Raw genomic sequence first — 27,155 nt, forward strand, 5'->3', positions numbered from 1 at the left:
CACACTACCAGGACAATAGTTTTTAAACTATGCTGTATTCCAAGGAGGTACATCAGGGATCCTTCTAGCAGAATGGAGAGTTTTAAGAGCTATGACTGTTTGAAAACACAAAGACAAAGCAGTATAACGTGGCAGTCATGTGTTACCCTTCTTTATAATGTTCTGCAATTGGAAAAGACATAGTCTTTGCATTAAGAAGAAGAAATGAGTGAAGTAGGTAGCTCGTATATAGTTGCTTAGATGGAGCAATCTACAGTCTAAGAGAGTTTGAAAACTACAGCTTTCAATCTTTATAAGACCCTTAATTTCATGTGCCATTTGTCAGTTTTCTAGGAGTATTACGTATACTCTCCATATCTACTGAAAGACTTATCAACAAATTACACAACCAATTCCAAATGTAGAAAATAGGAATGGTTACAGACAGCTCTGGATTTGAACTTAGCAAAAGTAGGAATACCCTTCTGACGAAGCCTTCTGTCTTTTGCAGGAAGGTCAGTGTCAAGACTAGGTTTTTTCACAGAGCAGAATTCTTCAGCAGCCTTAGCCATGACATGCTAGGAGGCTCTTCATCACACACCGGTTAGTGCTGTTTGGGTATTATCACGCTAGTTACATCCCAGATGCTGTGTATCATCTTCTTCCTTTGAATTAGCATTATGAGTGATAAGGTTGGAAAGTATCCCCAAACTATCACCCAGCTTTTAGGTCAGGATGATTCCAATTATTTCCCTAAATATATTGCAAATGCACAGCTGTAAAGCATGTAAAAAAAACCAATGGGTAGTAATTGTAGTCACAAAAATAGGCTATTTTGTGTACTCTGGGAGTCTACTTAGGGCAAAAGAAGAAGAGATAGATTTACGCACTTGCTTGGTAGATAAGAAGGCATTTTATTAATTAAAATGTCACACAAATTTTCTCAGATGATCTGAACTTGACAATTTTTTAAGAGAGTTAGGATATTATGAGTTATTTTAACCACCTTCTTCTCTCCAAATTGCTTTAAAGGATTATAGCTAAACTATTAAATGACATTAAAATAATTAATGTTCTAAATCTTTACAGGGAGGTTAAATTTCACGAAATGTTTACTTTATCATTTTGTTTCATCCCCAGGACCACACTATTAGGATCATTTAATGGATAAGTCTATGGCTCATAGTTATTCACCCAAGGACACACTCACAAGTGCTGTGATTGGGGCCTGAATCCTAAAGGACTCCGAACTCAGTGCTCCTTCCACTCCCCTCAGCTGTCCCCTTCAACCAGGATCAAATTGCCTCAGAGAACACCCACACTCTTATCTAGTAATTGGACAATTAATTAGCCTTTTTCTATTTTCTCCTAAGCCATTCACTAGAGATGAGCAGGGGACCTCTGACTAGTGACAGAATTGGAATTGTCATGACCTGTTTGATGAAGAATGTCCTAGTGTTCTCTAAGGTATAAAAATTCTTTTAGTTTTTATTTCCAGCGTGTAAGAAATTTAGGGTGGTAGTAGTGAGGAGAGAGAAGACTGCACACTTTATATTTATTTAACCCTAACAGCCAGGGGAAATAAGTAATATAGTGCTATATGACTCAAGGAAATTAACACTCACAGGGATTAAGAAGCATGCCTAAAGTTTCACACTACTTCAAACGTGGAGCTGGGATTTGAACCCACATACATCTAATTCTAAAGCTCACGTTGTTTCTACTACATTATTCTGCCATGTGCTTTAGCAGCGAATTTGACAAAGTATTTTATCATGTCTGGGTATTTCTAGCAATCATAAACGACGCTGAAAATACTGTATTCCCATTGGGTCTACCATAACCCCTGCTTTCAGCTCTTGATGGATAAATTACCAGAAAGACATTTGAACTATTTTACATATTCCAAGTTACTCCCTCCAGTGCACCCTGTACAACAACTGAACTAATCTTCCTAAAAAGTATTTTCAACAAACTACTGTCCTACACTGTCATTTTACTGACCACGATTGAGGATCAGTTTTCATAGACCATGGCTGAAGATCAATACCTTTTACACCCTCACTCCAGAGTCATAATAAGAACGAACCTTTAACACATGTTCTGACATTGCTCCAGACCAACTTGTCTCACCAATACTTCTACGCTCATCAAGCTCAACTGTACCTCCTAACATTGTTGTTACCAATTTTCCCATGTGGAAAGTCTTCCCCTTCAATTTCCCCTCTTATCTCTTTTTCAATGCCTGGCTCAAGTCCTCTGTGAATTTTTTCACGAACAGAGTTTAGTCAATTCCAACTTTCCTCTCTAAGACAGTCTGTTCCATACAATTTAGGAGCAAATCGTATAGGATCTTCTGTTGTTTGCTGTTGTTTTCTGTGTGTTTGTCTTGACTTTACACATAGGCTGTATACTTTTTAAAAGCAGCTTCCTGTCTGACACTGGTGGGGACTCCTCCACAGCAATCAGCACTGTGCCGAGTACACAGTAAACACCCGATGAACAGCTGCTGACTGACTAGCAGTTTACGCTTGGTTTTATTTTACTCAGTTCCTGACAATTATAGGTAACTTAGATCTATGCTTTTCTCCTTTATTCAAGTTTAAAATTTAAACTTAATAGGTAACTTATGACCACTGCATTCTACAGAGGAGTCAAGGTGGCTGGTGATGTTTTATTTACTCTCACATAACTCCAAAATGCTGAAACCATTTATCTCCATATTTCACTTTGCAAAAATGAATAAATACCTCATTAAACTTTTAAGCTAGGACTGAATAATTATATTTTTTATGTCTTTGGATTTGTAAACAAAATATGAGAAGCCAGATAAATTTTTTAAAAAATCATAGAGAAAGCAAATGGATTTTAAGAGAAAAATGAAATTTTAAAAATGAACAAACCAAATTAATTTTTTAAATGGAACGCCTAAGATACAATAGTATGTGTTTGTTGATGTCCACCCAGGATCCTTCCTCTTTTTTGAAAGTATTCTGGTTTTTTCTTAATGTATCTATGCTTTCCCAGTGAAGCTGAACTCTCCTCGTCTTCTAGCTCCAGGCAGGGCATCTGATGACTGAAGCCAATCCACACATTCCATTCCCTTGGATACAATCACAGGTTCAAGATTGGGGAAGAGAATTAAGATGGTCCAATCAGTCAATACCAGGATTCTCTTTTAGAAAGCTGGGACAGACAAGTTCCCTTATCATGACTCTGAACACAAAAAGTATGGCTCTAATCTTAGGTCCACGAGGGAAGCTGGCCTAGAATAAAGCTGCACTGCAGAAATCATAGCAAAGAGGAGAGAATCTGAGACCTTGGTTATGAATAAGCCAGTGGGAGAAAAAAAAAAAAAAACCCACCAATATAGTAATGGAACTTACCTTACCTATTTGAACTTTGTATTAAAAAAAGCCTAGAAAGTCTCTTGTTTATTTATCCAAGTATGAGGTAAGTTTTTTCTTGTTTGCAGTTGAAGGCATCCTAGATGATACAGACATCTACACTAAGATATAGCTTATACTGCTGTCCTTAGTTTAAAATATTTTCCAGGAAATCTGGAGTATCACAACATGTATCACAAAAATAAAAGTATGAAAGCAAAATTAACTATTAATTTGTTAAAAATAAATTAGCAAGTGACCCTGGGACACATCTGCAGGAAAATATAAAATAGATTTTTTTTATTTTTTGAGGAAGATTAGCCCTGAGCTAACACCTGCTGCCAATTCTCCCCTTTTTCCTGAGGAAGACTGGCCCTGAGCTAACATCCATGGCCATCTTCCTCAGCTTTATATGTGAGATGCCTCCCACGGCATGGCTTGACAAGTGGTGTGTAGGTCTGCAGCTGGGATCCAAACCAGTGAACCCCGGGCTGCTGAAGTGGAACGTGTGAACTTAACTGCTGCACCACCAGGCCGGCCCCTAAAATAAATTTTTAAGAATGAGGTTGAACTACAAAAAAGTAGGTGGATCATTTTCAGTAAGGAAGTAAATTTCTCTTGCAAGTGATGAGAATTTAAAATAATTTTTTCTCTGTGAGTGGCAAATACAAAATAAGGTATTCAGTGGTAGGTTTTCTACCATTGTTATTTTTGCACATATAATGTGCAAAATATAATAACTTTTATTTAAGTTGTTAATAGAAATTGCCTTTACCTATCCATAGAGTAAATGTTTTGTTGCTATATCACATAAAATTTTATAATAATCTATATAAATGACTTTGTGTTGTATACGTAATAAATAATTTTAACGATAAAAAATAAATTTGCAGATGTTGTGCCCTGACTAATCCCTATAGAAGTAATGAAAATGTGTCAACATCAGAGATGAAACTTTAACATGAAGTTAATGAATATTTGAATATTGAAATTGGGTAGAAATTCATTTCCTGACAGATTTTCTTTAACGAAATTTTTCTAGACTTTTAAATTGCCGAACAGCACAGATTATTAGGTTCAGATCTTTAGTATGTAATACAATTTACTTGGATATATAGCAGCTGCTTTAAAAATGTGCATTTTTGAGCAACTTCAAAAATGACCCAGTGGCTTAGAAGCAAGAGGAAATGTGTCACCTCCAAAAGCAAAAATATTGACTACTGCGTATAGGTCCATGATATTGAGAAAATAAAGTCAATAACAATCACTGTGGGGTACTTTTATTTTCCCCCAATAGAGTAAAATCTGAAATCTGAGTAAAATATGAGTAAAATCATAAAACTGAAAACAATTATTTTGAATTAAGCCATAATACTAATGTAATTGGTTATTATTTTATTATTTTAAGGTTAAGTGTCATAACAGTCAAAGAATTTTGACTCTCCAGATTAAAATACTCAAAATACGCTATAACTCTTTTATTTCTCTCACATATTATGCCAAAAAAATTTTTTAAATTAATGATTAACCAAATATAATTCTTGTTTCTACCCAACTATCTTTGAGAAAATAAAATGCTACTCCAAGTCTTTAAAAACACATCTAACATCAAAATACTATATAGTTCATTTGGGCCAACTCATCTAAAGCCACACTTCTTATAATCCTGTCAACAACTGCAGCTAGTAGGCTTCACTTTGTTCATAAATAGAGAAGGTAATCCCATAGCATTTTTCTATTGCCCAAGACATGCATCCAGACAGTCTAAATACGGGGGGGGGGGGGGGGGGGGGGGGGGGGGGGGGTGGTTAATTCATTCATTTTTAGCTTTTATTTAAAAAATTGAGGTTATGATAGTTTACAACATTGTGAAATTTCAGTTGTACATTATTATTTGTCAGTCACCATATAGGTGTGCCCCTTCACCCTTTGCGCCACCCTTCTCTCCCCTTCCCCCTGGTAGCCACTAAATACTTCTCTCTGTCCGTGTGTTTATCTGCCACATATGAGTGCTATCACACAGTGCTTGTCTTAGGAAGTCTAAATATTTAATGAGGGGCCGGCTCCGTGGCGGAGTGGTTACGTTCACAGGCTCTGCTGCGGCGGCCCAGGGTTCAGATCCTGGGCGCGGACATGGCACCACTCGTCAGGCCACGTTGAGGCGGCGTCCCATACCCCACAACTAGAAGGACCTGCAACTAAGATATACAACTGTGTACGAGGGGGAGGAGGGGGGTTTGGAGAGATAAAGCAGGAAAAAAAAAAAAAAGAAGAAGATTGGCAACAGTTGTTAGCTCAGGTGCCAATCTTTGAATAAATAAATAAATATGTAATGAGATTAAATTATTGCTTCCTTCAGCAATGTCAATCTTTTTTTTTTTTTTTTTTGCCATTTAATGATTAGAGTACTTTGCATGCCAATCCAAAAATGAAAACATATAGTTGAAAGCATGCAAACACACAAACACACTCACACATTCCATTGGGATTCAAAGATTTTTTCTTAATTTTCCAAAGCAAAAGTTTCCTTTTCTTTGATTCTAGAATATTTGCTCTAAGTTTTCTCAGTCCTCAACAATAGTTAGAATTACAATGCTATTCTTACCTCTTGTCTGATATTGGCAGTTTGGGATACAAGCAAGGTCTCACTTCATGTCATTTTATACATATCATACCAATAGAAACTAGATCAAAGACCTGGGACTATAAAGAGGTTCAGTGCTGTCGGAGGAACAGAGCAGTGTAAGGGCAATAAAAGCTTAATATAGAACACTTCCCTTACTAAAGGTGGGTTATTCTCTGCGTTGATTTACCCTTATCTAAGCCCTTTCAAAAGTTGCTAGGGAGTTAGAGCAGGCAGTGCCCCCAGGCAGTGCTGAGACCAAGAAAGAAAATAGATCCATTAAAATAACCAGCCCCAAGCGATATTCTCAATACTTAACAGCTGCTTAATACATTCTAGTTCACAACTTGCCAAAGATATACCCTCAAAGAATAATACTCTCAATGTAATGATCCAAAAACTCATGTAGACAACACATGGGACCATTCATCACATACCCAGACTTAGTATCCTTTGGAGTACTCATTTATAATTTATATCTTGAAATATATTCACCTTCACAAAGAATTTAAGGTTACTTAAAACACTTTATATATACATACAGTTAACATATATATCTAAAGTGGAGATAAGGCTAAAGAGGCAGACCTAAGGAAACTTCAGTTGCAGAAACCTAGTGGGATGGCAGAACCCAGAATGAGCTAGGTGCAATAATTGAACACTTGGATTTTGGCAGCTATAGAAATAAGGGAAATGTGATAGATGATGGAGGTTGTCATATTTTTTAAAAAAGGAAACTTTCTGATTGCCATCTAGAATCTTGATTTCAAACAAGGGACAGAGAAGGCACGGAAGTTGTCTAAATGTGCCCGAGGGAAGAGTTCTCTCAGGCACATATATGTCAGAGAAGGAATCATCAGCAGATGGAGAGTGAGTTTTCATCCAGGGAAATAACCTTTAATTAGCATCTGAGGTGGCAAGGTTGATTCATCCTACTCCTGGAAACTATGAGTGTGACACATCCTTTCTGAGACAGAGGCTCCTTACTTTAACCTAGATGTACCTACAACAACACTTCCCTTCAAAAAATGTGTTTGATCTGCTTAAAAAATCTGGGTGCATAGAGTTCTTAATCTCAAAATAGGAAAGATACAATTTGGACTCAAATAATTTTAAGGGAAGAGGTTACCCCTCAAAGCTCAGCTATAAAAGGACATAAATATGTCCCATCTATTCCTTATCCTCCCATTAAAAATCAGATTAAAAAAAAAATATATATATATATATATATTTTTGATAGTCCTGCCTGGATGTATTGGCTTCAAAATGTACCCAGAAACAACTAACTAAGCTGATCTGTCAGATGTGTTTTCTGGAGCATGCCTGCCCCAAACAACAACTGTCATGGGGGCTGAGATGATAATTATTATTATACTTTCAAATGAGGATGTCTTAACAGATCTAATTGCAAAAAGGATAACTCCCGGTTTGTGCTCAAGGCATTGTCATGGTATAGAATTCTTATCTTTATTTTGGCCGTGGCAAGTGAATATTTACTGAATCAGGAAAGTACAGAAACAGGTTGTTTAGATGTAAGCACCTTTAAAGGTCTAAAATCAGAATTCGGTCTGTGAATAGAAAATGCTTTCCTTTCCTGCTATTATCAGCGGCACTATTTGAGAAGGTTTGCATTGTCTGAGATTGCTGATGGCATCCTGGTAGCTTGGCCTCAAACTATTCCTAGCTAAAAAATCAGAAGGTGACAAAAGATTGGTAAATAGTTTACAAAAATTTACAGTTTTAATTATTTTCTCAGTAAATTGAAAGATTATGACAAATATTCGTAAGAAACAGTTTTGCCAGAAATTGCTTGCCCCTCACATAAAGTAATAGATTTAGTCTGGGATTTGAAATATACCAAGAAAATGTAAGGAGAATAGCTGGTTTAACAGCTGAAAGAGAAAAAACAAGGATTTTTCTAAGTAAGCAATCCTTTATCTTCAGCCTTCAAAATGTGTTTCTCATGTGTAAGAAGGGATAAAGAACAGCATATTCTTTTATTAAATCATATTTAAGTAAATTTGTTAAATAGTGGGATTAAAAATGTAAGTTATGTTAAAAGAACAGAAAATAGAAAAATTAATTATTAGATCAAGATAACAAGAAAAAGGGATGTTTTTTAGTTCGGTTGTTATAACTACCAGAAGTTAATAAGGCAAAGACTATCTCGGTGCATCCCCAGTGGCTAGCACAGTGCTTGGCCTACGATATGTGTTCAATGAATATTGTCAATTTTCTTTCTTGCTTTTGTAGGAACTGCTTTTTCTAATCATTCAGCTTCATGCTCTTTTTCCAAACCTAGGTTATAAGAAGGAAAAGTCACATATAGCTAATCCCTAAAGATGAAATTTCTGTATAATCTTTTCTCTACCTCTACCTCCAGATAATAACAGTCTCTCAGCTCCGATGGACAATCAGCCATAATTACAAATATGGTCCTCAATTGATGCACCAAACCATTTTTTACTTATTCAACAACTAAAGAAAATAACACCATTATATATAATAATTAGGAAAATAGCTAACATTATAGTCCATTTATTACATACCTGGCCCTGTTCTGAGCACTTTGCATGTACTAACCCATTTCCTCTTTATATTTACTCTGGCAGTCCATACTGTTACCCCTATTTTACAGATGGGGAAATGGGGTCACTGAGAGGTTAAGGAACAAGCCCAGGGTCACACAAATAGGAAGTGTAGAGTAGGGGTTCATACCCACTAGACTGTAGAGTCTCTCATGAAGTCTTCATCCCAGCAGGTAGTATTCTCAGATTAATTAAACTTCAATTAAACTAAATCAATTAAATTAATTATTTCATTGCCTTTCTTCTCTTGTTCAGAAGTAGTGGATCTGCCCTGCTCCTGTATTTGTCTCCACTTGCTGACGTCTTTGTCCTGCTCTCCTGAAAAGATGCACCTCAGTTGTTTGGTACTTTAACGTCAAGGTTTTATTCTACTGCTTATCTTTCCTGCTATTCGTGTCTTCAAGTCAATGCGTCATTGAAACTTAAAATTTTAAAGGGATACAATTTAAAATATTGTATCAAGTTATGTTCGGACAGCATTCAGGAGAACCTCTCGTACAATCAGATCATTAGCAAATGTCTTTTGATGACATTGTTGGTTCACGTGAGTTTCAATTCCTGAAAATACAAAATTTTAAAAGGCTGCTCTTTGCAAATGAAAGATACATACTTTCACAATGATGTGATTTTGTGACCTTTCAAAATCATTAAAAAACATTTCCCAATGATTTGAAAAGAACAGAAAATATAGTTGAAGTCGGTCATGCAAGCACACTCTGATGAAGCTCTACCCTGTGATTCACAAATCTAATTTCAGTATATTTAAAGTCCTACTCTACCGCTTTTAGATATGAAACTTACTACTTTTAGTGTTAACTGTTTAAGAGAATAATTCATTTCCTCTTTCAGACTGAAGAAAATCTTAGACAAATACCATGAAAGGACAACTCTGTGATTCATGGATAGAATTATGCAGGCAATAGGCTCTTAATAAATTAATAAATGTAAAAATATTTTAACAATTGATTCGTAGGTTCCTTTAGATTGTTTATTTAAATAATCATATCTTCTGTATAAAACAACATTTTTGTCTTTTCCTTTTCCATTCATATTCTTATTTTATTGCATTGGCTAGGGCTTGAATGCAAGCTTGAATAGTATCACTAACAAAAATCCTTTCCTTGTTACTGGCTTTAACGAGAATACTTCTAATATTTTGCCATTTAGACTGATGTTTACAGTGTTTTTTGGTATATTTCCTCTGGAAGCAGCCTGATGGTCCTAGTTGGGTAAATTTTTTATTATTTAAATTCAATCTATTAATTTAAATGCATATTAGATACACCATTTAAAATAATATTAAAATATTGGATACAAAAATATGTGTAGTGGAGGACTAAAATTATCCATAAAATACTACCAATTAGTCTTTCAAAGAGGTAAACATATGCTCAAATAATAGATGTAGCATGGTACTTTATATTTAAAGAAAAGCAAACCATATCAATCCAGAACACTGATGTTTTTTAATTAGCAATTTAAAGTTGTTTCTCCATACCTTCAGCCTGTGACTTTAGCCTCATTGATATCTTGTTCTATATAAGGTATATTAATGCTATATTTTAGTCACTTCAAAAATCTTTTTACTATTGTACCATAAGCAAAGATAAACAATACTTGTTAGGTTTATGATATTTTATTTAGAATTTTCCACAATTGGAATTACCCTCTAAAAGTGACTTTCAAAACTAGTATTTGGTTAAAACCACATTTTGTTAGTTGTACTTCAGTTTTCACCATCCAGAATGTAGGTATCTAAGATGAGAATTCTCATTCTTTTATCCATTAGCCTGAAGCTACAAGTGTCTCTAGGTGATCAATGTCTATACTCTAAAAGTCCTGATATTGAATTAGTTAAATGATTAAATTACTGTTGTGTCTGTGCTGAGGATAATGCAATTTCATGCACTCCAACTGACAGTGTTCTAAGGAGCGTGTGAAAAAAGCCAGTCAGAAGAACTACAGATTTCACTTTTAGTAGCAATCTCTTAACCTACATCAGTGAACTGACTGTTACACTGCTCACTGTGCGAAGAACAGGCAGCAGTGGCCTGCAGAATGGCTGCTCTGGCACAAATGCACTATCACTGAGTCTGGTGATAATGACAGCTAACAGTCATTGAGTTCTCATGCCAGGCATTGTTCTAAGTGCTGCACATGGATTAACTAATTTAATGCTCAGGACAACTTCTATGAGGAAGGTACAATTATTATGATGTTCCTTTCATAGATGAAGACATTGAAGCATGGTTACATGAGTAGACAGTAGAAGAGTTTGAGAATCCAGCTTCAGAATCTGTATTCTTAGCCACTTCGCTATGCTGCCTACCTATGCAATGTCAAAAGGGATCACAGGTAATTTTAACATCTTAAAAATGTCTATTCTCTTTCATGGATTTAAGAGTAGAAATAATCAGAAGATTTCAGCTATAACACATAAATAGTTAGCTGTAGTTAACAGTCTAATTTATTTGCATACAAATTTATATTTACCATGGTCAGTCAATTACTGGGCACTGCAAATCTTCCCAAATAAGAAAGGAAATGCATACTAAAGAAATTGGTTAGAATAACGCTTGAGAAAAGAATCATAAGAAATTGCACCAAATATGAAAGTTAAAAAAAATTGTCATAATGCAGATGCTAATATTCATGTTTCAACAGGGTTACGTAATTAATCAATGTTTTGGGTATAAACAAAATCACTTTGGGTCCGTGAATTTCCTTTCTATAAAGTGGAGAAAGCAATGTCTGATTTCTGTGCAAATAAGGTAGCAAAGAGTAATGAAATAGTCTCAATAAATTCCCTTGTGCTTTTCAGAGTTTTAGACATATAAACCTAGAAAACTCCATTAAGGAAGAATAAAAATGTAATTGCTTATGAAACATCATGGTGTAGTATAAAGAGAATTTAATTGCATAGAAAGGAACTAGAAAAATGATTACTTCTGAATAAACGCATAGTAATTGGGAAGGGGAAAATTATACTTTTTGTTACATAAACTTGTGCATTGTTTTGATTAAAATAAGAATATATTCATATATTGCTGGTAAGTTAAGACAGACAGGTAGATAGATGATAGATAGAGAGATAGATAGACAGATAGATAGACAGACACTCAAATCACACTGAGTATTAACCAGATATCAGAAGACAGAGGTCATCAATAGGACTATGGCTACTTGACTCCGTGGACCTCAGATGCATATAGCAAGTGCTACAGACATGATGTCTCTAATACTCCCTTCCAGTTCATAACTACAATAATTTAGTGAAGGGCATAATACGGGGAGAATGCAAGGGACCCACACCCCTTAAATAAAGCAAAATAGTTAACAATCATCCATGGGAGATTTACTCTAAAAATAGTTAAAATACTGTTCACATCCTAGCCTCTACAACTTTTTGTTAAAACACAAAGCACAATGCTAATTTAGAAGGTCAAAAGCTTTTCCAACAACTTCAGAAAATAGGCAAAATATCAAAGTGTCCATATAAGATGACATAGTATATAGAACGTTGTTGCAAAATGCAAAGCTGTTTATTAATCAATGACATATTCGAATAAAGGAGGGAAAGAAAGGCCACCTGTAAAGTCTTTGCAGCTGGTCCAACTGTCAAATGCTAGTGAGTTTGTTTGTCATTAGCTCCAATACATGGTGTGCACCTTGAGACAAGAATCCTTTCCTAGTCAGACCAATTGAAATAGTGTAGGAATAGAAGTTGAAAATTCTGATCTGTTTAAAAGGCCTTGATATAGTTGGATATTTTGTGTTCTCTCCTGGCCTCTCTTTTTCATCCATTAAGTTCCCAGTTTCTTTCGCTGGTCTTCACACTGCTCTGCTCTCCTTTCCAATATTCTTGACTTGCAAATGCTAACTTAGATTGTCTTGCACTGCTATTCTTAAGAATCAATAAATATAATAAACAGGGAGGGAAAGTAATTCAGGACCTAAGGAATCAAAAACAACTGAACCAGTGCTTCCCACATAGATAGTAAAACAGCCTTCCCACGCCCATGCCCGTGAAGCTGACAACAAAAATAACAAAAATAACAACAGAAACTAACATAGAGTGCTTGCTGTGTGCCAAGGATTGTGCTCAGTATTTCCTTCAATCCTCACAATAACCCTAAACTTTATGTACTGTATCTACTCCTGTCTTACAGATGAGTAATCCAGGCACAGAGATGATAAGTCCCTTGCCCAAAGTCACAAGGCTAGTGGGTGGGTGATGGAGGTAGGATTCAGGATTCTAGGTTATCTGATTCTGGAGTCTGGCTCTCAACTCTGCTAAACCCAAGCCAGTCCAAGGTTAACTCAACGCTTTATTTCACGGTCTTGATTGGCTTTCATTCTAATTCTTCCAGGCTTGCTATTTTTCACTCACTTTACATTAAGGACTCAGAGACCTCTGGAGAATTACTATAACTTTTTCAATTTTTTTTTTTTGCCATATGTCCCAAATTTTCTTCATCACCTTATTTTCTTCAATACAAAAAACTTCCCATAAATAAAGTCATCCCATTTGTGACAACATAGATGGACCTTGAGGGTATTATGTTAAGCAAAATAAGCCAGAGAGAGAAAGACAAACACCATATGATTTCACTCATATGTGGAAAATAAACAAATACATGGATAAGGAAAACAGATTAGTGGTTACCAGAGGGGAAGAGGGGTGGGAGAAAGGCGAAAGAAGTAAAGGGTCACATATGTACAGTGACAGATAAAAACTAGACCACTCATGGTGAGCATGATGCAGTCTACACAGAAACTGATATACAACGATATACACCTTAAATTACACAGTGTTGTAAACCAATATGACCTCAATGAAATAATTTAAAAAATAACGAAATAAAAACTTTCCCTGCATCCTAGACCCTCTCCCACCTCTCCCAGGCTTCACTGCTTTGGCAGCCGCATTCAAGTCTAATGCTTCAACAACCAGTTACGCTGGATGACCCATAAACGTCTTCATTTCGTTCCAGAATTCTTCCGCAAGCTCTAGACCTGTAGCTTAAACGTCCCAATAAAATCTCCTCTTAGATGTCTAACAAGTACTTAAAATGCGACCCATGATCTCCACTCTCCTTTTCACCCAAAAAAAAAAAACCCCAAAACAAAACCCTGTCCTCATCCAGTGTTCTATCAGTGGACTGCATCACCATCTATACTGACAGTTAAGAGAAATCCAGAAGTCATCCTGTCACCTCTTCCTCACCTCCCATAGGCTATCAGTACCCAGTGCTCAGAAAGAGTTCCTACCTCTCTGTCAGAGCAGTCCCCTTTTCTCCAGCACACAAACCACCAGCTCTCCATGCTAAGCTAATATCACCTGTTGTCTAGAGTCAGCCACTGCAATTGTCTCCCAATAGTTTGCTTTGCATCCGCCCTGGCTTCCCTCCAAGTTGTTCTCCAAACTGCACCAGGGCAACCTTCTCCACATCCAAATCTTATCTCGTTCTACCTCCCACCTCCACCTCATATTAGGCTTAGGATAAACATCTTAAAACGAAAGCATTAACGTGGCTCACAGAGTCCTGCAGGATCTGACTTCCTCTGTCAGGCCTCATATCTACCACATTTCCCCTTAATGTTTCAGCTCCCAGATGTCCTCAGGCTCCTGCGGGTACTATTTCATTTTCCTGTAGCACACTGCATCTCTTCTTACCCTGATTTTCATCTCAGTTCCTGTCTTCAAGAGAACAGTTCACTGGAGGGCATTACGCTCAGTGAAATAAACCAGAGGGAGAAAAACAAATACCGCATGGTATCACTTATACGTGAAATCTAAAAAAAAAAAAATCGAACTCATAGAAACAAAGGGTAGAAAAGTGGTTGCCAGGGGCGGTGGGGGGTGGTACGTGGGGGAAATAGGGAGAGATTGGTCAAAGGGTACAAAGATTCAGCTATAAGATGAATAAGGTCTGAGGATTTAATGTATAAGACAGTGAGTATAGCTGATAACACTGTGTGGAATAATTGAAAATTGCTAAGAGAGTAGAACCTAAATGTTTTCACCAAAAAAGAAAGCAATATGTGAGGTGACGGATGTGTTAATTAATGTGACGGGGGGAGTCCTTTCACAACAGATACATACGTCAAATCATCACGATGTACACTTTAAATATCTTACAATTTTATTTGTCAATTATACCTCAATAAAGCTGGAAAAGGTAAATTAAAAAAATTAAATTATGAGTTAGAAGAAAGAGAGCAGTTCAGTTGTCACTTGCTCAGGCCTCCTTCCTCCCCGCATCGTTTTATCTCTAGCAGACATTAGAGAACACACATTGAATACCAGAGACCTGCTGAGGAGGGGAGGGTGGTGGGGGTGATTACTTCCAATAATTTTCTATTGGCAAGTTTTATTTAGCGTTATGTTTTCCCATTTTTGTTTCGTTTTGCGATCTTTGTCTCGAAGGGTCTTCCTGATGGGTTCATCCAGGGTCTCACTGGCTGTGGAGTGTACACACTGTGCTGTGAGAGCTGAGGTAACCACTTTAACCATTTACTGCCACAGAAGCTTATCTTCCACTTTAACTCAGAAGGAGAGGAAAAGGAGGGTCTTCTGTATGAAATTTGAACTGTATTTCTACTAAGAGAAATTTAGAGCTATCGTTGCCATTTTTCTCTTCTCCCTATAAGTCGCATCTTACTCCAAATTTCGTTCCCTTAAAATGCAATAATATTGGACTTGGGTAGGCTTATGAAATGATAAATAAATGGGGGATCTACCAAAGATTTAGATTTGATGATGTTTATGCCTTAATTCATTCAAGTTTCAGAAAAAGTGACAACTAGCATTCTGTCTTTCCATACCACCTGTCCCCAGATAAATGAGCATAAAGTCAAAATATAAATATATTAATTTTATCTCAAAAATTGAAAAAATTACTTTATTGAAGACATTATCATGTCTTTTCAGAAATTCTGTGTTCATATTTAGCAGACTAGTAATTTTGTGTGTGTGTGAGAGGAAGATCAGCTATGAGCTAACATCTGTGGCCAATTTTCCTCTTTTTCTTGAGGAAGAGTGACCCTGAGCTAACATCTATGCCAATCTTCCCCTATTTTGTATATGGGATGCTGCCACAGCATGGCTTAAGGAGTGGTATGTAGGTCCGCACCCAGGATCTGAACCTGAAAACCCTGGGCCACCAAAGCAGAGCACGCGAATTCAACCACACCACCAGGCTGGCCCTGCAGACTGGTAATTTTAATGCTGGAATTCTACTGGGATGTGAGACAATAATTCCATCCTATGCAAAATTTTAAAGACATCAATTCTCATCATTTCTTTAAGCATATCAAAGAATGGAGAATTGGAGAAAGCATACTTCCTTTAACTTGGAATGCTGAGGAACACAGATGTTCCTACAAACTTGTACTCACCCAATAAGCTGATTTTCAGAGTCAAAAAGACAACACAAGTATTCTGACTTCTTTCTTATGCCTGGACAGATGAAAGTACGTGCCTTCATCTTAACATCAGAGAATTTGTGTTACGATAGTAATTTTCCCAATTGAAAAAATCAAGAACCTTACTAAGAAAGAACCATACGTGTATATTTGGAGAAAAAAAAAAGCTGAAAACAAAACCTTTTTTTGAAATCTGTGATCACGGATTCCATTTTATACACTTTGTGTGTGTGTGACAGAACAGAATGTTCCATTATGAGTTTTTGTTTCGAGAGCCAAGGATGGCTCTATGGCCATATGGAAGCAATTCAGTGTAATGGGCATGCTGGCCAACTGTGTAGGCTTTCTTCCTCTTCACAGCCCAATTCAAATTATTTGTGACAATGGGTAAGGGCCAATGAAGAAAAAGCTATTGGATGCTACACCTGAAAAGACATTTATCCTTGCATATGGAGGGTATATGCACCTCTAAAATTCTGGGGTGTAATCAATGGTCATGAAATCTTGCAACTGTTGTTAATGGTCACAGTCTGAAACTGTGAAAGCTAATAAAATAACAGCCTAAATATGCTTGTGTTAAAAAGAGGAAAGTCTTCTTTTGGAATGAAATTTCCAGGATTGAAAGAACAAATGTCACCAACTAATTGCCCTGAGGAACTCAAGGGTGGGTTTGGAAGCATTTAACTGTTTAAGAGATGCAATCACCAATCACCCTGAACCAGACTAAGCCCCACCACAAGGGCGAGGTCTATGACCTTGGCCTTATATTTAATGCTAAGATCTCCTCTCCAGGAGGAGCATAGGCCTTATTACCATAACCTACAGTGTCTGTGGAAACATGTTTTCCATCTGAGCCTGCACCAGCGAACATCCACCTCTCCCTTTTGACTATTCATTCCCCATCCAAAATAAAAAGTCCTTGCTTCCCTTTGTTCAGGGACACCATGACTTTGGAAATGACTCCACGTGGCCTCCTATTTGCTGCAAATATACCCTACTTTGTGTAACAACTGTTTCCAGTGGAGAGTCTGATTTAACTCACCAGGAGGAAAACACACTTTGGTTTCAGTAACACAAAGAGTAGTGAGCACAAAACAGGCAAAAGGAGTCAAGAAAAACAGAAATAAATTTTCAGTAAAACATCAAGACTACCAAATCAGAGTATCTTATTTGGACTTAACCATTAAAATAAGATGAAAAGAAAAAATTCTTTCTGGAGTCCTCATAAAAGGAGTGAAACACAAGAAATTCCAAGAAAAAGTAAAACAGCGTAGACATAGATAAGAAAAATGAATCAAAAAAGACATGACAAACCACAGCTCAGAAAGCGTATTTAAGTCTTCCATGTGTTAAAAATTGTGTTTGGTGAAAGAACACTCTTAAGAGAATGGATGGCTGAGTGAAAAAGTCCCGACTACGGATGAGGCGTCACAGTGTACGTGAATCCCTTCACCTGGTAGTTGCCTACCTTTTACAGAACGCTCTTAGTTATTTCCACCATCTGAGCACTAGACCAGGAGTGAATGGATGGCGTCTGAACCAGGGACCCGGCTCTTGTGGAAGGTAAGTAGGGTCTTGGACCTCCCTAGTGGAGGCAGAAGGTGTAGAAACAGCTTTACGGGAAATAGTGAACTATACTGAGGATTATTGGAAGGTATGTTATTAAGGTATCCATACCAAACGGCCATGGGTTTGTGGCTCCATCACTAATTTGTTACGAGATCTTGGTTTTCCTACGTGCCTCCGTTTTCCCCATATCCAAAATGAGAATAACCATCGCTGATTCACATCATCGTAAAGATAAAATGAGATTAAATAACACATGAAAATACACTGTAAGAGTGTGAGTGCAACATATCACTATTTGGCTGTACCTTTGTGGCATCTGGAATCTATTTCAACCCAGACTCAGCTCCCCAGACACATACTTCTTAAACAGGCTCATGGGAGCTTCTAGCCCATCCTTTCTTCTAATGAAATCACATTTTTCTTTCTCTATCACGGAACTCAACCATCACAGGCTCCACTGCACAAGGTGGAAGATAGTGAGAAAGCCACAGCTGACCAGTTGTCCTGGCCCACGCACCACAGTTTCACCTAGTTTCTGCTGCACAGAGATTTTATCTATTCTGGGATCCATTTTGCTTTTTTTTTTTTTTTTAATTGTAGTAAAGTATACATAACAGAAATCAGTTTGCTTTATAAAAACAAAAACCAGATATTTTTAAGGTACCCTTGCTTTATTTAAAATCATTCTGATTTTAATAATTTTATATAAGGAGAATATAATAAAGATCTAAAGGAAAAACTTTCTTAGATGAGGAACAAAAAGTCACATTTTTGTAGAGAAAATTAAAGGGGAGACATTCCTCAGGCCTGATTTCCTTGGCAGTGACAGCAAAATCTATTCACGTCTCGAACATTTCACAGAGCTATCGCACCTTGAACCTTCTGCACGGATTCTACTTCAGGAGAATCCACTTATTTGGACCTTAATATGGTTTTGGGCCAGAAGAAAAAGGAATTTTTAAAATTATTCTCCAAGGTCTGTAGTGAAGGTAGAACTGATGTGGGAACTGTGAGGAGCAGTTTTGCCTGGGGATGCAGATTATGAGCGAGTAAGTGAAATATCATTGTTTGTTTGTCATCGATAATGACAGAGTAAATGAAGATCAAAAGAGACAAGGCACACAATGCGCTGGAGACAGTGCCCGGCAGTCAGTATTATTATTTGTACTATTATTAATATTAACACCCACTGTTAGGAATGACAGGAATACATAACAAAGCTAATTCTTACAAATGAAGAGCATCCGTGCACATGTTTAGCCTCCGATCATATACGCACAAGGCTTTATGCCAAATCCCAAGACTATAAAGAAATGTGAGAAGAATGACCTGCTCTCCAGAAGTTAAAGACTTTGCAGAAATTGTAGATATACACTGAAAAAACAAACCTGAGATGGCTAAATTTCAGCAGGCAAAAAGTGCTACAAGAATTTAAGGGAACTCATTTCTCTAAGAATATTTTTAATACTTTTTCAAAGTCTAATTTCTTTGATAATATGTAACTGGGACAATTTTTTAAAAGTCATCTCTCTGAGTCTCGTAGCTTTAAAGGTTATAAAAGTGACCAAAAAATGCCCGTACAGATAGCCAGAGCGCATCCCAGCAAGACTCATGGAAGACTGTTTGGAGGATGTTAAATGCCTAATAAGGATTTCCTGAAAGTATCTCTGTTTTCAGAAAGCAAGCAACCATCATCGAGGCAAATAGCATTCCTTAGATCACTCTAATTTGACTTCCAGCCCCATTATTCCATCAAAACAGCTTTCACTGAGGTCTTGATGAGATCCCCATGCCACTGAATCCAGGAGAGCCAAGAATCAAGCCGGAGAGACACAAGGTCAGGGCAATACTTAAAATCACACTGAGAACTGGCTGGGTGGGGCCCTCACTGCTACCACTGCTGAGCACAGAAACTTCAACGTTTGTTGACTGTTAACATATCAACCACATAATTCTATTTAAAATACTTAAATAGCTCCTGCTGGTGTTCTGCAATTCTTCATGAAATAAGCACACTGCCTACCGAAATTGGCACTGTCATGTGAAGGTAAGCCTCCGGTGGATCTCGCAGTTTCTGTAGAGAATGCAGAAGAATCCACAGATGTGTACCTCTCCAGAACCTATGAGCCTGTAAATGTTGACTGAATGCTTATCCCTTCAAGCTTTCCAGAGAGTTTCTTACTTTCTTAATTCAACAAAAACCTTAATGGTCCATTTCCAAATAACCCAGAAGCCTTCCAAAAGCAAAGTACTATGCAGCCACCAACGTTCCTGTAATAACAGACTATTCTGTACTTACCTTGCATTATGTTCTTAAAAAGATGTAGAAGGTATAATTTGAGTACAAAATTCAAAATCTATGTTGTGCATTTGGGATTCCTATGCTCTTTTTCTGGTTCTGAAAAGGAAGTGACAGTCCAACCATCATGAGCATGGCTCTTATCCATTCACCTGAGTCCACTGTTGTCACATAAGAAATCTGTATCTTAAACAGGACAGGGCCGAGGAGAATCATTTATGCAGAAGGACTCATATCTACCCTCAACAGCCCTTAAAATCATGCCTTTGGAATTTACTTATACACAGAAGCAAAATTGTCAACCTGTTTTATATAAATTCCTGTATTTTAATCCTAATCATTAAATTATAAAATATCCTAAGTAATAATAATTTTTGTTAATTGGTAATGATGGCTACCTAAATTCAATATAGCAAAAAAAAGTCACTCTAAAACTTTCTCACAATATAAAAATCAGTTTGAAGCTATTTGTCAGGATTTCCTATAATGTAAATCTTAAATTGAGCTAATTGAATATAGTGCAGATAAAGATTATTTTAATCTCTTAATGATAATATAAATCTTCCTTTAAGACCTGTTATAATCTGGCATGATTATGACTATAAAGAACAGGCTCATTGACTCTGAAAGCAAATTACTGATTAAACGGTTTTAGCTGGTTCTCCTTGAAAAGGCTCCAAAGCATATAAGTTTCCAACAATCACTGTAATGACCGATGTAACTTTTAACAAGCATTTACCTTGCAGCATCTGCTACCTGTCAACTTTTATGAAATCACTATGTTCAACCAGTCAGTTGAAAAAAGTAACCAAGTTCTTTTTATAGATATTAATAGCACCAACGTATAGGTGAACTTCCCATCAAAAGGAACCTCCTGTGGGCAATTGAACTTGACCAGGCTCTCATTTCCATGCTTCTTAAGTACATAAACTATTGACTCATGCATGTAGTTGAATCTATATTTAGTGAATCTTACTACAATATTCTTATGCCAAATTTTCTCTTACATTCTCCAAAGCAGTGGTTCTCAAAGTGCGGTCCCTGGGCCAGCAGTATCAGCATTATCTGAGAACTTGTGAGAAATGAAAATTCTCAGGTCCCACCCCAGAACTGAACCAGAAATTCTGGGGTGGGGCCCAGAAGCACGTGTTTCAACAAGCCCTGCAGGTGATTACAATGCAAGCTAAAGTTTGAGCACCTCTGCTCTGCAGCGAAAAGATGTTCTCTTGCTATAAAGAAAAGTTTTTATCCCTTACTTTGGGGCAGTAGATTTTGTAGAGTCCTGTGTCTCCAAGCCCAAGATACCATCATACTTTATAGAATAAACAGGAGTTCTTTACAGATGGTACCAATTTTTTTAAAAATTTCATTTAATAAAGACTTTAGAATATGGCATATTCTTGATAAATGTGAAAATATTGATATGTATTTAACTAAAAATTTGTGTTGTAAGGGAAAAATGTGGTTATTTAAAACAGTATGATATTACAGATAAAAATGGATAATGTCTTGTCTGTTATAATTTCAACAGATTCTTCCCTATAATCAAAGTCAAAGAAAATACGGCTGATTCCAACCTTTGCCCTTAAGTATTTCATGGGTCCAGAACTCGGAGCTTGTGCCATTTCTACAACTAGACCTGTGTCCTCATGACAAATGAATGAACAAAGTAGGTAACAGATATTCCTATATAAAGGACTTCAAGGGCAAACTGGTGAGGTTATCCCAACAAATGCATTGAGAAGGACTGGTTTATTTTCCCAATAACCCCCATGGTGTGGTCTGTGTTATCAGAAAGGCTAAAAACCTTAAAAAGTAGAGAAAATAAATGGAGTTGATTATAAAGATAGGCACCTCAATTTCTACACAAATGCATACTAGATACTAAGAGTAAAGCTTTGGGCAAAACAATATTTTCCCTCTTTTCCACCAGAAAAAAAAAATAGGGATCAAGTTTAGGGTATGATGTATTTTGATTATTCTTTTAAAATTTTTCTTAATTTCATTTTAATAACATGCATTTCCTACCTTATATAATTGTTATTCCATGCATCACAAGGCTGTGGGTCTCGAATTTTCCCGTTTCCCTTTGGGGTTTTGTAAAGCCCACATTTAGAGTGTGAAGTAACCAAGGTAGTGTGATTCCCACTTTACAGCAGATTTCCCACTGGAATGCTAATCTTTTGAGAATTTTTAAAATTTAAGGAAAGAAAATACTTTTATAGAGCAACACAGAACTTGCATGAATAATTCATATTTCACAGATGTCACTGTCATTCTGGATAAAACACTTTATATTCTTTTTTAATGCACTTCAAGACAATGATAGACTGTGCACTTGTCAAAGTTTCAGTTATCTTAAGAGGGAGGTCATGATGCATCAAAAAAATGAGAAACGTCATAGCCTGAGTTCATAAAATAATTTGGCTGAAATAAATAACAGCAGTACTTATACTAAATTTATCTACCCAACTGCTGACAAAACCCATTAAATCAACTTCACAAAGCTGTTCTAATTGAAATTTATTTACGTTAGAGGAAATCCGAGTGTAATACCTGAGACTGTGCATTGATATTGGCTCCTTCCTTAACCAGAACTTTGACAACTTCTGCTTGTCCAGCCAAAGACGCAATGTGAAGAGCAGTATTTCCCTTCTGTTTTGGAGAAACAAAGTAGAAAATGTTAGGTTTCCAAATTTTGTAGAAATTAAAAGGTACAGGCATTTTCAATTTTGCTGATTCTTTCAACTGGTTAAAACTTATCATTCTATCAAAATAGTAGCCCACCTTGGGAAGGGATAATTTTTTATGGTTAAAACCCATATAGTGTCTTTCTTTTCTATCCTTCACAATTCCAGTGTAGTGTTAAGAACATTCAAAGACTGAGTTCTCATTGAATCAAATAATTTGGGATGTGTGTGCATGAGTGTGTGTGTGACAATATCACCATTCATGTGATTTAACCAACAACTAAACAGTCCCATCCCAAGGTAAAGTTAACTAAAAAAAAAAACTTTACTGAACCATTGAGCTCATACCACCTTGCGGAGAAACCTACAGATTTTAAGTGGTAGAGAAACTGACTTAACTCACAGTTGTATTTCCAGCCACTAGAGCACATGGTTGTTCAAAATATTTGGGGAATGAAATACTACATTTTACAGAAACTATAACGTTACTGATGATTTCTACCATATGCTATATCAAAATTTACCATCCACAGGACCAAACATAAATGAAAAATAATTTAAACTTTTCATGAAAAGAAAATATAGATGAAAAGAAAATATAGAAAAAAAGAAAATTATGATGTGACTAAAATAAATAAAAGGAAAAAATGAAAAAAACAGAAATCTGTAGATTCAGAGCCATAAATCATGGACACTAGTTCTCTTTCTGTCACCAACTCACTATGGGGCCTTCAGCCACTCACTTCCTATTTTGAGGGCTCAGCTGCCTTCTTTTTAAATGAGATTTTTTTCCAGATCTAAAATTCTACAATTGTAATCTATGATGTAAAGTGAATCTATATTTCAAAATATCAATAGAGTTTAAAGGAAAGGAAATGATAAACAAGCAACCAAAAAGTAGTTGGTTTAATGAATATATTATACTAATTTGGGCAACTCAGAGGAAGCAAATAATTTGATACACATTCAAACTGATATTCTTTAAATATTCTTTTAACATTTATTTGACGTGTCCAAGAGAAATGTTAATAAAAGTGTTCATTCTGGTATTACTCATGGCTGAGACTAGCAAAGAAAAATTTATTTACCCTTTCCATACTTCTCATTTCTCATTTAGTATTGAGACAACGTTTTCCTTTGATGGTTCACAGGCATTAAGCTACATACATTCATACTCTCGGTTTGTACATTCAATCTAGAGGTTCTAGAGAAATAGCAACTTTTCATAAACTTTTTGGTTATGACATACAATATGAGGGTTTAAATGTTTTGATACATTTGAGATTACCAAGAGAATTTCTTCAGTTGTAAAACAGAGCCCAGTTCAACATAATCATATATGCAAATATTTTAATCTATTGATTTCAAAATATTTTAAAATAATGATTTATCAACAAAATAAATGCACATACACACACACACACACATTTGAAATGAAGTAGGAGACACAGACATTTAAAATACAAGGCCAAGGGTCTGGCCTGGGACGTAGTGGTTAAGTTTGCACACTCTGCTTAGGCGGCCTGGGATTTTCAATACAGATCCCGGGAGTGGACCTACACACCGCTCATCAAGCCATGCTGTGGCGGTGTCCCACATACAACGTAGAGGAAGACTGGCACAGATGTCAGCTCAGCAACAATCTTCCTCACCAAAGAAAAATGTTCATTCTCTTTTTATGTTCAAAGTAAGGAATTTATTGCATATCATGAACTTACATTTTGACTTCTTTGGAATTGCCAGAGAATTTTTGTTTGTTTTTGTTTTTAAATTTCCACTAGAATTGCTGTATACTACACTATACTGTAAGCAGGGCCAGTCCACATTTTGGCAATTATGCATGAGGTATTGGAAATCCAGGTTAACTGGCCATATTCTTAATTTATTCCAGTACTCTTTTTTCTTTCCTGCTTAGACTAAAGCCCCAGCTGGGGGCTGGAGTGCCTGTCACCTCTCTCTGCATCTCCCACAACCATATTATCACCCTCAGCCCTGGTCAGCAAGCTTGATTCTGACTGGCTGCCAGTTTTTTTTTTCAAATTAAAATTTCACCTTCTAAAGACAAAGACTTGTCACCATTGATGATATGTTTTAAAACATCTGTTGTTTCTGAAATGACTCCCCAAAGATGAGATTCAAATATATTTTAGCAAAAGCATTATCAACAAGGAAGCAACGGTTTCTAGTATACTGACCATCTTGTACATTTCTTTAAAAATGAGTCCAATTTCTTTACAAACCAAGTACAGTGACAAAAATCTAATTTTCCTTTAATTCAATCCATGATCTAAAAAATCTCTTTTCCACTAGAGTATAAAGGATTCTGTATATTCCTTTACCAACTTAAATGAATATATTAAAAGATATAACAATTTAATTAAAGCATGAAAATTACTTGCTCATTTCCACTGAGAAGCTTATTACATCAATTTATTTTTAAAATTGAATTAACTTTAGGAAAACAGGTGCTATCGTTTAAGGAGAATTATATTAATCTAGTCTCTATGTGAATCAAAGGAAAAAAGAAAATATTATACAGAATTCTTCAGTCTCATATCTGAGAAATCTCTAAATGAAACAATTCAAACTCTAAAAAGTTTAATGGAACGGGTTTCAATTTCAGTTCTGTATTGTTAAGAATCTTGGTGTTCCAGCAAACCTCTGAAATGTATAACCAGGGAAAAGAAACTTTAAATGATTTCTTCTTTTCCAGGGAAAAAAATTCTACCAGCACGAACCTTACCTTCGTGGCAGAATCCACGGAGGATCCTCTCCCCAGCAGCTCCTGCACCAGCCCCACGTGGCCCTCTTTGGCAGCCAGATGGAGCGCATTGAGTCCATTCTGAGGAGAGACAAACAAGGCCTCAGAAGTGGAGTAGCAATGAGAGAGACAGTTGCTCACCTAAGGCTAGCATATAACCGCGAGAACAGACAGACTCTGATCTCCTCATTGTTCTTTCTTTTTGTATAAGCTTGATGCTATTAAGTTCAATTCAGAGAGGCAAAGAGGTAAATATTCATCAGAAATGTGGTTTTGGCAACTTCATTCAACAAACTTTTTTTTTTAACTAAGAAACATCTAAATAGTTTTCTAATGAGAGAAAAAAAGAGCAACTCTATATTATTTATTGTGCTAGCCAGAAACAAAATTCTGTCCAGTTTCTAGACCATAGAGAGCTTTAAATCAATTTTTTAACAAATGGAAGAGAAATGTCCTTTTCATAAAAAGTGATTAAAAAGCCATAGGACAATTTCTAAAACAACATAACTTTGCAATGATAATACTATACTTAAAGGACATTTAGCATTATGTCACTAATTTGTCTTGAGATTATTTTTCAAAAATTTAAAATTTATCTTACAATCTCCGATAGTACTATAATATCTGGTTCCCATCTAGCTAAATTCCTAAAAAATTAATTACTCACCATAGCGTTGAAAAAACTCATTGAAAATTTCACTAAACATGATATCTACACATATTATACTGACATAAAGTTTGAAGGCAGATCTTGCCCTAAATACAAGGAGAACCAAATGCAGATGCAAGTTGCTATATGGTAAGTTTCCTGTTTGCGGTCATTGAACATCTTATATTTAATGATTTTCTTATGGAAAGTATTCAGGCTTTTATATTTGACTCAAAAATAAAGCATGGTGCCGGCCCGGTAGCACAGCAGTTAAGTTTGCACGTTCCACTTCAGCAGCCTTGGGTTTGCCTGTTTGGATCTCGGGTGTGGACATGGCACCATTTGGCAAGCCATGCTGTGGCTGGCTTCCCACATATAAAGTAGAGGAAGATGGGCAGAGATGTTAGCTCAGGGCCAATCTTCCTCAGCAAAAAAAGGAGGATTGGCAGCAGATGTTAGCTCAGGGCTAATCTTCCTCAATAAATAAATAAAAAAATAAAGCAATATTTGTTTTTCTTCTTTGCAAAACGTGGTCCTGGTTTCTCACTAACAGTCAACTTTGAGTAGGCGATACAGTTGTACTGTGAATACATGCCTGTCATGGTCTCTATATATTTACATGGTACAAAATAGTAAGAATTAAAGCACTTTTGAAATTTATTATTATATTCCTAGAAAATTTATCAAATGAATCAACAATATAGTAAAAACTTGAAAAAGATGGAATTTTATGATCCCTGGATTCTACCACTATGCAAATAATGTTAACTGTGTTAACTATACACAAATGATTCAACAACTAAAAATTATTTTCACTCCCTTTACCAGACCAAGGAAAGCATTACATTTTAAAGTTGTTTTCTGAGCTAATTATTCAACATCCACTCTCTTTGTAACAGGAAGCACTTAATTTAAATAGATGTAATCTACTTCACAAACAGTCAACTCATTCTGACAGACAGGGAAGAGAAAGCAATGTGGCCACAGGGTAGAAATTTTTAAGGAGATAATTAAGCCTGAAGATATTTAAGAGCCTTTAACTTCCCTGATAGCTTTTTATTCTATATATTCTTCAGCATGACATTTTATTGGTTTTCCTAAGTTGTTTACAGGAAGAAATCTTCAACTCTATATCATGAACGATCACTAAAATGTTTTGGGAGAGTGGATCCATTATTTCAGT

General features: G+C 36.2%; 1 protein-coding gene across 50 annotated transcripts in view; it reads right to left on the bottom strand.

Moving 5' to 3' along the window:
* ANK2 (ankyrin 2) overlaps positions 1-27,155 on the bottom strand; it is a 618,697-nt gene that overhangs the window by 145,069 nt on the left and 446,473 nt on the right. For all 50 annotated transcript variants that reach the window (XM_070259760.1, XM_070259771.1, XM_070259758.1 and 47 more), the window contains 2 exons: positions 25,306-25,404; positions 22,429-22,527 (listed from right to left, as the gene is read on the bottom strand). In XM_070259760.1, the coding sequence (XP_070115861.1) occupies positions 22,429-22,527; positions 25,306-25,404 (198 nt within the window). The remainder of the gene's footprint in view (positions 1-22,428; positions 22,528-25,305; positions 25,405-27,155) is intronic.

The sequence above is a fragment of the Equus caballus genome, chromosome 2 (assembly GCF_041296265.1).
Source record: "Equus caballus isolate H_3958 breed thoroughbred chromosome 2, TB-T2T, whole genome shotgun sequence".
NCBI classification, from domain to species: Eukaryota; Metazoa; Chordata; class Mammalia; order Perissodactyla; family Equidae; genus Equus; species Equus caballus.